Below are 12,055 nucleotides of genomic sequence, written 5' to 3'. Positions count from 1 at the left end.
TAGTATTTTTTTGTTTGCTGAATGCAGAATGATGCAGTGCTAAGAACTAAACAAGCAGTGTCTGTCCACAAGCAATGTAAATAATTTTATATACAATGTTTAAAATAGTTCAGCATCTCTCCAAGTGAGTGAAAACTGCTGTTTTTACCACTTTAAGATAGTAACTTCAAGTTCTGTCTTTTACTTTTCATCTGCTCCCATAGGTGTCTCCCTCCTTTACCCTCATACAATTTTCACCTCCCATTTAACAACATATCATTTGTATAAGTCTTATAAATCTAGAAATGTGGTTCAATGACCCTTTATATAAACTAAAATAATCCACCTACTGCCAAGAGTGAATATTCTATTAACAGGACACATCCAAAAATATGAAATGAAAACTACATAATGACTGTCAAATGATTAACATTAATATCATATACAAATGCTTACATATCTATATAAAAAGCACATTTTACATTACTACATTTCCAAGTAAAGTATCAAGAGACACCTATTTCACTTACTGGTAAGAAATATGACTGCATCTTTGTATCCTCTGTGGCTAAGAAAAGCATTCCTGAATTAGGTACAACGCATAGGTCGTTGAAGTCAACAGTAGATTCAATGCTTGTGTGAGGAGCCCCCTACAAAAGAGAAAGCAGTATTTCCATTATTAAATGTCACAACCTAAAAATGAGATAATGATGTAATATAAAACTAGATGTGTAAGGGTAATGTTATGTATTTGCCTTCTTATGAAGTCAAATACATAACTATTATCAAATCAATACTTACAGTTTCTTTGTCCCATATCTTGACCACTTTCGGTGACATGGACATCACCTTTCCCGATGCATTGTGAAACTCCAGATCATTGATTGGGAACCCATCATAGTGATCTTTAACCAGCAGTGGTTTATCTGACCGAATATCATAAATTAATATCTGGAAAAGACAAATCATTTTTAACATTTCTCTCGTGTATGAAATCTACCTCACACTGTATCAATGAAATTTGCTTGTCAGCACTTTATATTTGTGTTTGATCTCTACAAAAACAAAAAGTATACGTATAAGGATCTTAAATACCTAATAGTAAAAATAATGCAGCACAAAAAAAATGGCTTGAGTATTGAAAATATTTTTATTTTCTCTAGGAAACATCATTTCTTTCAGGCAAAAAAAAAAAAAAAAAAAAAAAGGTGGGGGGAAAGGATTTACCATTGGTGTAAACTATACTTTAATGCTAAGCACTTACCTTTCCTGTCTGGGTGCCTACACCCAGGGTCAAGGCATCATTGAAAGCTAAAGCTGTCACACCTAGCTGTTTTATAGAAGTAAACCAATTTGATCTGAAAGATAGTTAAATAGCCTCAGACAAAATCACAACACAGCAATAATAGCCAAACATGATCTGCTAACATAATAAGGTTCCAGTAAAAGTAAAGAGCTTACATTTTATATGAACATTTGTCTTTCATGAAAGCAGTTTAATGAATAACAATACTGACTTTACTTAACACAACACTCATACCAATGGGAGTATTTTAAATTGAAAGATTGTATAATCTGAAAATTTCCTGTTGCACCAAATTACTTACTGGACATTTTCTGATGCCATATGTAACGCACAGTCCAGAACTCCGACCCTATGCCTTGACCTTGGGTCCCAAGCCTCAACTCTGCCATCTTCAGTCCCACACGCAAATAGATAATGAACTTTGTTGAACTCGCACTTATTCACACCGGGCGCATCTGTCTGAAGTGAATTCAAGAAACGGCCTTGGTTGAGGTTTAGGCGATAGATTTCACTCCTGTTGGGAAGAATTACAGAAGAACTGAGTTAGGATGGGTAGACTTTTCATACAAAAATTACTGGAAAAAAAAAAAATTAAGTGCAAGAATAAAACCAAATAACTAATGTAAAACAATCAAGTTCAATCTTTGAGATCTGTTTTATTTTTCTTATCCCCAAGATGACACTATGAAAACTGAGAATTCTTCCAATTTATTCTCAAAACTATTTATTGTCGAAAGTTACTACTAGTATAAAGAGCATCAAAATAGTTAAAAGCTATTATGTACTAGCATAAACTGCATAAAAAGTATAAGTTCATACTAACATACACAACGTAATCAGTTGTATCACTTAAGATCTTTAAATACAATATGTGAAAAGTAAATTCCCTCGTATCATATCCTCTCTTTTTTTAATGTAAGGATGTTACATTAACCTGATTATAAATGTACATATAATACACAAAAATACTCACCCTGATGCGCAAATGTAAAGGTCGCAAGATGGGTAATGATATGCTAAATCTCTTCCAAATTTAGGAATACGGGTTCTAAACCATCTACCACCCTTGTAATGGAGCTCGATGTATCGGTCATCTTGCAAAAACACCAACTGGAAAAAATATTCTGTGGTTACTTTACAAACAATAAAGTGTCAAATTCATAACATAATCAAGAATCCTCTTATTTACAATATTTATTGGCATAACCAGACATACTACATACTTTCAAAAATAAAACCACATCACTTCCAAAGTGCATTATAATGATAGCAAAAGCTGCCCCACATGCTGAAACTTATTTCTCCTGTATACTAATGGTTTTATAATTGTAAGCACACCCATCTTCCATTAAAAGGGGTAACTTAAGAGAAAAAAGATAAGTCTTTTTTATTTCACCTCTGACTTCTAAATGAAAGAAGAAGCCCCGTGCAAAATTTCCACAGCATTACAGCTTTGTGGCATGGCATTAGTATCTTCATTGATTATTCTGCTTCTTTGACGTTATGGCCCAAGCTATCTTGGCAATTCTTCCACTCCTTGACCCGAACTTCTTCATCTTACTCCTTATCCTATTTCCAAAGAACTTCAAATAATATTCGTTTCACCACACTAACTTGTTCTACTGCCTCTACACAACTTCATAAAGCAAAAAGCCATTGGCATAATATTTTAAACAAACATCGAACTCTCTTACCTTACTAAAGTCATCTGAAAGAATATCAAACTGAACAACTTCAGAGTCCAACCCCCTTTCAAACTTCAACGAGAGCGCAGCCACCTCGTAACACCTTACACGTGGTTTGTATGTTCCTGTAGCTATTATGCAGCGACCATCCGGTGTACTTCGAATACAATTACTGATATCGGGCATGGAAAAATCCTGCAGAAGTTCTATTCTACGACGAATGTCTGAAATAACAATATAACGCATGAGTCAAAATTAAAAAAAAGGGAGGTCCGTGATTGATATAATGACTTTAATGAGTATACATAAAAAAATAATTTATCACACAGATTTCATATGCAAGAAAGTACTATATGCAACATCTATTATTAAATACTTACCAACATCTCTTTTTGTTAGCTGTCTTCTTTTCCTCTCTGTTAACCACTGAAATGAAAAATAATATGATATTGTTATGTTACAATAAAGTTTCATACATACTTACCTGGCAGATATATACAATTAAAGGCCCACCCAGCCTCCCCGCAGGAGACAGGTGGAAGAGAGAAAATATGATAGAAAACGGGGATGGTTCCTAGTCCTGCCGCCCAGGGCAGGCCGGTAGATCACCTGACCTACCTGTAGCGAGTGGCGCGAAATTTGAATTTCTGTCGGGGACAACGGAGTCTTAGCTATGTATATATCTGCCAGGTAAGTATGTATGAAACTTTATTGTAACATAACAACATCATTTTCATACAATCAACTTACCTGTCAGATATATACATAGCTGATTGGCACCTTTCGGTGGAGGGTAAGAGACAGCTACTATATGGAATAGACAGGTAAACAACATATGTTGTAGGTATAAATAAAACCTTGGTTCCTACCTGATAGGTGGTAGACTTCGTGGGTGTTTGCCCAGTAGTCTGCATCACCTCAAGAAACTTTAGCGAGATATATGATCTATGGCCAAGAGTTCTTGTGGGTCTGCCGATGGGGTCTTATCCGCTTACTCGGCAGAGCCTGAAAGGACTTTGTCAATGGGTGCTGATCCACTTATATGACAATACACCTTATGAAGGAGCACACAACCAATCCCGACCACCTGATCCTAACCATATGTTAGAACTAAGGATTATTCCGAGTTATCCCCGAACTCGTCACAACAACCGTAACTCAAAACCACTACGCACACATACATAATTTCTAAAAAAAAAAAAAATTATACTCATCTAATTAGATATGACAAGATTCTCTTACTGAACAACATAGATGGCCGCCCGTGCTAAACCAAGTCCTCCATTGTTCGAAGAGACTCCAGACCATATCCAAAAAGAAGAAAAGTATATACTTTTAAGGATTGGTGTCGGCTCCCGTACCCAGAATCGTATCCGCCGATACGAAAGGACCTAGAGAAAAACACTTCTCATATGTCACACGAACGTCTTTCAAGTAATGAGATGCAAATACTGAGTTGCATCTCCAAAATGTCGTATCTATTATGTTTTTAAGCGACATATTCTTATGAAACGAGAGAGACGTCGCTACTGCTCTCACTTCATGAGCTTTAACTCTCAACAGTCGTAACTGTTCGTCAGAACAGACCTTATGCGCGTCTGTAATGACGTTCCTCACAAAGAATGCCAGCGCATTCTTGGACATCAGTCTTGTGGGGTCTTTTACCGCGCAACAAAAACCTTGTCTAGAGCCTCCCATCTGATGCTTTCTCTGAATGTAAAACTTTAGAGCTCTTACAGGGCATAGAGATCTTTCTGCTTCTCTTCCTACGAGACTCGATATGCCTTTGACTTCAAATGACTTAGGCCAGGGATTCGAGGGATTCTCATTCTTAGCTAAAAACAGTGTCTTAAACGAGCAAATAGCTGAGTCTCCCTTGAAACCTACTTTATCTTGCAGAGCATGTAATTCACTAACTCTCTTTGCCGTAGCTAAAGATAATAGGAATAGGCATTTTCTGGTGATGTCTCGAAACGAAGCCAGATGAGGAGGTTCGAATCTTTCAGATGAAAGAAACTTGAGGACCACGTCTAGGTTCCAGTTCGGAGGGACCGGTTCCTTCGACTTTGAAGTCTCAAATGACCTTATGATGATCGTGGAGGATCTTTATTATCCTACTGCCAGATCTAATCCTCTATTCCTGAAGACAGCCGAGAGCATACTTCTGTATCCCTTTATTGTGGATACAGCTAGATGAGATTGCTCTCTCAGGAATAGAAGGAAATCAGCAATTTCCGCTATAGAGGTAGTGGAGGAGGACAACTTCTTAGATCTACACCACCTTCTAAAAACCTCCTACTTTGATTGATATACTTTCGTAGTGGAGGTTCTGCGTGCTCTCGCGATCGCGCTTGCCACTTCGCGAGAAAACCCTCTCGCTCTGACAAGTCTTTCGATAGTCGAAAGGCAGTCAGAGCGAGAGCGGGGAGGTTTTGATGGTACCTCTTGAAGTGCGGTTTGTCTGAGAAGATCCGTCCTTCTTGGTAGGGATCTTGGAAAGTCTACGATCCACTCTACCACCTCCGAGAACCAATCTTGGGCCGGCCAAAAGGGGGCTATCAATGTCATCCTCGTCTCCTTTGACGCCACAAACTTTTTCATTACTAATCCCAGGATTTTGAAAGGAGGAAAAGCATATACGTCTACTCGAGACCAATCTAGCAGGAAGGCGTCTACCATAAGAGCTCTTGGATCTTCCGCGACCGAGCAAAAGACTGCCAGCCTTTGGAAATGAATGTGGCGAAGAGATCCACATGAGGTGTCCCCCACAGCGACCAGAGATCTTGACACACTTCCTCGTGTAGGGTCCACTCTGTATGAAGGACCTGGTTCCTCCTGCTGAGTCTGTCCGCCCTCACATTCTTTACTCCCTGCACGAACCTTGTCAGAAGGGAGATGTTCCTGTGAGACGTCCAAAGCAAAAGGTCTCTCGTCAGTTCGTAAAGGAACGAGGAGTGAGTCCCTCCCTGTTTTCGAATGTAGGCAAGTGCGGTGGTGTTGTCCACGTTTACTTGCACTACTTTGTTCGACACCAGAGGTTCTAGACTCTTCAAAGCCAGATGCACGGCGAAGAGCTCTTTGCAGTTTATGTGCCAAGTCACCTGCGCTGGTTCCCAGGTGCCTGACACCTCCTTCGAGCCTAATGTTGCTCCCCAACCTTTCTCCGACGCGTCGGAGTACAACACTAGGTCTGGGTTCTGTGTCCTTAGAGAGATCCCTTTGTTCTCTTCCAGATGGGGCAACCACCATTCCAGGTGCGATCTTATCTCCACTGGAATGGGAAAGACGTCCGAAAGTTGTCCAGTTTTCCAACTCCAAGACTTCTTGAGGAAGAATTGAAGCGGACGTAAATGAAGTCTTCCTAGTGGGAAGAACTGTTCGAGCGAGGAAAGGGTCCCTAGAAGGCTCAACCATTCCCTCGCCGACGTATGTTCCTTCCTTAAGAAGAGAGAGACTATCCGCAAACCTTTTGCGATTCTCTCTTGCGAAGGAAATACTCGAAAACCCCGAGAATCCATCCGAATCCCCAGATAGACTAAGTCCTGTCTGGGAGTCAGCTGCGACTTCTCGAGGTTCATGAGCAATCCCAACGCTTTGATCAGATCTAAAGTTAACTTCAGGTCCTCCAAACACTGTCTCTCTGATCTGGCCCTGATGAGCCAGTCGTCCAGATACAGAGAGATATTTACTCCTTTGAGGTGAAGAAACCTCGCCACATTCTTCATCAGGCTTGTGAAGACCTGAGGAGCTGTGGACAGGCCGAAACAATAAGGCTCTGAACTGAAAGATCCTTCCCCCCGTCATGAAACGGAGGTACTTCTTCGATGAAGGGTGGATCGGGACGTGAAAGTAGGCGTCCTGGAGATCTAGAGACACCATCCAATCTCCTTGTCGTAATGAACGCCAGGACTGAAGCAGAAGTCTCCATGGAGAACTTCTCCTTCCGAACAAATTTGTTCAGAGAGCTGACGTCCAGTACTGGTCTCCAGCCTCCCGAGGCTTTCGCAACCAGAAAAAGGCGATTGTAAAACCCCGGGGAGTTTTGATCTAGTACTAGTTCTATCGCTCTCTTGTCCCACATTTGTTCCACCATCGATCGAAGAGTATCCCTCAGCACAGGATCCTTGTACTTGGCTGTTAGTTCCCTTGGTATTGACGTTAGGGGAGGAGTGTTCAGGAAAGGGATACGATATCCCTTCCTTATTATAGCCAACGATGACGCGTCTGCGTTTATAAGTGTCCAGGCCTCCACAAATCCCAGGAGCCTGGCACCTACTGGTGTTTGGAGGAGAGAAGCTCATTTTCCCTTTTTAAAGGGACGAAAGGCAGACTACCTCTCTTCTCCGGAGCCTTCCTTCTTGCGGGAGGTCTGGAGGTCGGACCACCTCGAAAGGGCTGAACCGATGTACTCGGTCCTTTCTTGTCAGATGTAGAAGCAGGCTTCTTCTTCCTTGCTGACTGCGTCAGAAGATCCTGAGTCGCCTTCTCAGTTAATGAATGAGCAATGTCCTTCACCAACTGAGAAGGGAACAAAAGTCAGACAACGGCGAATACAGCAGCGCTGCCTCTGAGCGTGGGAGACTGCCTTGGTTAAAAAGGCACCATATACCGTCCTCTTCTTTTAGAAGACCTGCTCCAAACAAAGAGGAGATTTCAAAAGAGCCATCCTGTACCGCTTTGTCTATACAAGACAATATGCACAAAAGGGCTTCCGGTTCGATTCCTTCCGAATCATGGGCTTTCTTGGACATCATCCCAAGGGACCAATCTAAGAAGTTGAAAACTTCCAATACATGAAAGAGTCCCTTGAGGAGATGGTCCAGTTCAGAAATGCCCCACGTAATCCGTGCCGAGTTGAGACCTTGTCGACGTGAAGCGTCAACTAAGGTCGAAAAGTCTGCTTCTGACGTAGACGGGAGAGCAATACCCATATTCTCTCCCGTCTGATACCAAATGCCTCTTTTTACCAGCTAGTCTCGCTGGAGGCATGCAGAAGACCGTTCTTACTAAGTCTTTCTTAGACTTCATCCACGAGTCTAAGAATTGTAGAGCCCTCTTCATAGAAATGGTGGGCTTCATTTTGAGAAAAGACGAAGACTTCTTCGTCTTAGCACTCGAAAACAGAGAGCGCGGAGAAGGAGGAGCGGCAGGAGTCAATTCGCCTCCATACTCCTCAAGAAGCAAGGCAGTCAAAACTTTATAGTTCGACAGTCCTTCTCTTCCTTGATATTCATCATCCGAGTTTCCTTCCAAACTCGGGATCTAAATGAGTCTCCGCTCCCCTTTCTGTACGGTTCCTCCTCTGGAGGAGACAAACTCCTAATAGGAGAGGGGCTAAGGGAAGGATATTCTTTCCTCTTCCCCGCTTTAATAGCCTTGGAAGGCGCCAAAAGCTCAGGCTTCTCTCGATAAAAAGAAGACGCTTCCCGCTTGGATGACGCTTCTCGTCCGCCAAGCGTCCTGGCTGACGTCTCCTGCTTACTTGGCTGCTGACGTCCGGATGACGCCTCGCGCCTGGAAGACGCTCCGCTCTCAAAAGGCGTCCTATTTGGCGCCAAAATATTGGTCGGAGCTTCACGTCTACCAACAGCTTTCAAAGACGCTTCATGTCTAAAAGACGTTCTCACGTCTCTCTGGCGTTACGAAACTTTCGTAAGCAACCGCTCTCGCTCTCGAACCCGAAGCTTCTGTAAGATGTTTGGAAGCTTCACGTCTGCATGACGCTTCTCGTTTAGCAGGGGAGAGAGGACGAGACCTCTTGATTGGAAGCGCAACGTCCTTCCTACGAGGCGCTAAAACTCCCACTAGAGAGGTCAGTTGCTCTTGAACTGCCATAATAATTCTCCTTGAAGCTTCTCCACGTCAACTGCATGACGCCGTTTCGTCATCACTCGGGGAGAAGTAGGAAAGGGTACTTCTGCGTACTCGTCGGGTGACGCTGACGCCACCTTCGCCTTCTTAATAGAAGAGGGAGCGTCATCTGAGAAACGCTCTGGGCTCGAATCAATTTCGGGTTCTTTCATATGACGCTTCAGAGGTCTCGATAAATTCGACTCCTTCCACCCTCGTTTAGGTGAGGGAGAGGGAGAGGATGAGAAACACTCACGAAGGACGCTTTTTCTAGAGCGCCCGTGAGCAGCCTGCCACGAAACAGAGCTAGCTGAAGGGACGTCTGACCGTTGGGGATTCCCCACGACCTCCTAAGGCTTTGGCGACTTTCCTTCTCCTCTGGGCATGGGAGCTTGGAAGAGGTCTAGGCCTGGGAGCGTCGCAGGGACGATCAAACGCCCCCTCCACAACATGGGAGAACTCAATTCACTGTAATGCTCAATTTCACGAGCCTTACCTTGTAAGTCCGCCATTTTGGACTTCATGCCTCGAATCGTAGCTTTCAGATCGGCGATTTCCGAGGCCGATTCCGAAAGTACACTTTGTGAATGAGAAACATAGGGAGAATCTAAATCAGTAGGATTAGAATTATCAGTAAAAGGCTCAATAGGCCTTGAACTCACACCTTTCAGACGTCTAACCCTATCCCTCTCTAACTTCTTCAAATAAGAAGTTAAAGTCTTCCACTCTTCTGCATTTAATCCCTCGCATTCATTACAAGTATTATTAGCAGAACACTGAAACCCCCTACATTTACGGCATACAGTGTGAGGATCAACCGAAGCTTTCGGTATCCTCACCCTGCAGCCTACATTCACACACATTCTCACACTCACATTTGAATCAGACATACTGAGAAAAATCCAAAAAGCAATTCCAAAAACAGTCCACAGTAGCGAATGCCAAAAACACGATCCAGATACGTCACCAAAAAGCCGAGAAACGATGATCAAAGGATGAAATAAGAATCTAAGTCAGGAGGTAATAGCAACAATGTTGATACCACCGGCGACAGAGAAAATATGATAGAAAACGGGGATGGTTCCTAGTCCTGCCGCCCAGGGCAGGCCGGTAGATCACCTGACCTACCTGTAGCGAGTGGCGCGAAATTTGAATTTCTGTCGGGGACGACGGAGTCTTAGCTATATATATATCTGACAGGTAAGTTGATTGTATGAAAATTTATTATAATGGCTTCTGAAACTGTCAATTGGAATGTTCTGAGCAAAAGGATCTGTCACTATCCAACAATCCTCGTAGGTTACACTAAATCTTTTTTTAATGAAAACACAAAGTTTGGTTTGTTTTAATTAGATGGTTTTGCTCTATTTTGAACTTTTGAGGGGGTTGTTGCCTATGGGGATTTCGTGACGTTTGTCCTACACTATACAGTTGCATAAATATACAGTAGTAATAAGACCAGTTCTCAATATTGTATGAGCGTCTTTTTACAATATTTTCGATTGTCCTTTGATGCAAATGCAGAGTGAGAGATCGAATCGGCTACTGTAGGCTTAGTCGGAAGTTTTATATTAGGCAACTCAGAGATAATACAACCTCACCAGACCTAACCTAACCTTGGATGCTGTGACCTAACCTGGCCTGGGGTGGCCCAGCCCTCCCCCAAAAGTAATTCATGACCTGCTACTCAGCATTCTACCCTATACTTGATACAAAAAGCAAGTTTGGACTGTTATTTATTTATTGTTACAGAGATATTACTTTTTTACAATCTCTTGATTCTCCCATTTCCTGCGAGGAAGGCTAGTAAGCCCAAGCGAGCTATTAGGCTTAATAAAACCTGCAATTAAGTGAGTAGTATAAGTATTGAAGTAAAAACATACTCATAAAACAATTACCGATCTTACTTAAATTCTTAAATCCGACCTAAACTTTAGGAAGATGTAGCTTAGGGTAAATAATCACGGACGATCCACCATCATCACGCTGGCCAGGTATTATTTACTCGATATTTAATTGGTGAAACAAGAATACAATTACAACTCTAAGCATACCATTCAAAAGATTGAAGTTTCGTCAACATAAGTACATTTCGAGTTGTAAGTAAAAATGTTGAACGCGTTTTGGTAAGATTTGGACTGCCTTGTACCACCATTTCACTACCCTCTGTTTAAATCTTAAAATTTGGCCTTAATTTCTAACTTTGGAGAAAATACTTACTTTGAAAGGAGAGTAGAGGTCTTTAGCTCCGTTTCTCACCAACAACAAGTCACGACTGATGCCCATTTCCGATGTCAGGACACATTATAATGTACTTTTTTTGGGGTTGTACACGTTGATCGTACATGGTCCACCCCTGTACCATGTGGTTTTTTACCCTAGTATAAGTATTGAAGTAATGCGCACTTATAAAACAACTGCCGATCTTACTTAAATTCTTAAAACCGACCTAAACCTTAGGAGGATGGTGTAGCTAGAAGTTTAGGGTAAAAAACGGCAGGGTACAGAGTGGACCATGTACGATCAGCGTGAACAATCCCAAAAAAAGTACATTACAACGCGTCCTGACATCGGAGATGGGCATCAGTCGTGACTTCTTGTTGGTGAGAAACGGAGCTAAAGACCTCCACTCTCCTTTCAAAGTAAGTATTTTCTCCAAAGTTAGAAATTAAGGCCAAATTTAAAGCATTAAACAGAGGGTAGTGAAAAGGGTGGCCAACGCAGTGCAAATCTCACCAAAACGCGTTCAACATTTATACTTACAACTCAAAATATTTAGAAGATTGACGCCATCTCGATGTTTACGGAGTCGCTTGTGTCAATAAACTAACCATTTCCTGTGATAAATCCGTACACCACTTGTACCCACAGACGCTGGGGCATTTTCATCACAACAATCGGAAAACGGCCCCTCACCGAGTAAACAACTGTTTTGGTAGAAGAAGACGACGAAGCGTGCACTTCGATAATTTTTTAAATAAATAGTAAAACATCAATATTTTACATATTTATGATGATTAATTTTTAAAATATTCGTTATTGAAAAAGTAACTCGATTCTGAATCAAATTTAAGTAATTATTTTTTGGAATTAGAACGTTCTTTTAGGTCCTGTATTATGACGTCACGACATCTTGACTTTCGTACCTATTGTAAATAATTGCTTTACTCAACTTTCTTGCAGAACAGTTTACCAGTTATTCATGCAGATTATCAGCTCTTCATGTATTTGTTAT

General features: G+C 41.7%; 1 protein-coding gene across 1 annotated transcript in view; it reads right to left on the bottom strand.

Moving 5' to 3' along the window:
- The window catches only part of LOC135197300 (nucleolar protein 10-like), a 34,701-nt gene that overhangs the window by 9,332 nt on the left and 13,314 nt on the right, over positions 1–12,055 (bottom strand). The window contains exons 2-8 of the mRNA XM_064224436.1: positions 3,351–3,396; positions 2,980–3,194; positions 2,259–2,395; positions 1,587–1,799; positions 1,244–1,337; positions 781–930; positions 510–629 (exon numbers count right to left, since the gene is read on the bottom strand). Coding sequence (XP_064080506.1) covers positions 510–629; positions 781–930; positions 1,244–1,337; positions 1,587–1,799; positions 2,259–2,395; positions 2,980–3,194; positions 3,351–3,396 — 975 coding nt within the window. The remainder of the gene's footprint in view (positions 1–509; positions 630–780; positions 931–1,243; positions 1,338–1,586; positions 1,800–2,258; positions 2,396–2,979; positions 3,195–3,350; positions 3,397–12,055) is intronic.

This window comes from Macrobrachium nipponense, chromosome 18 (genome assembly GCF_015104395.2).
Source record: "Macrobrachium nipponense isolate FS-2020 chromosome 18, ASM1510439v2, whole genome shotgun sequence".
NCBI classification, from domain to species: Eukaryota; Metazoa; Arthropoda; class Malacostraca; order Decapoda; family Palaemonidae; genus Macrobrachium; species Macrobrachium nipponense.
This window is presented reverse-complemented; position numbering and strand designations above follow the sequence as displayed.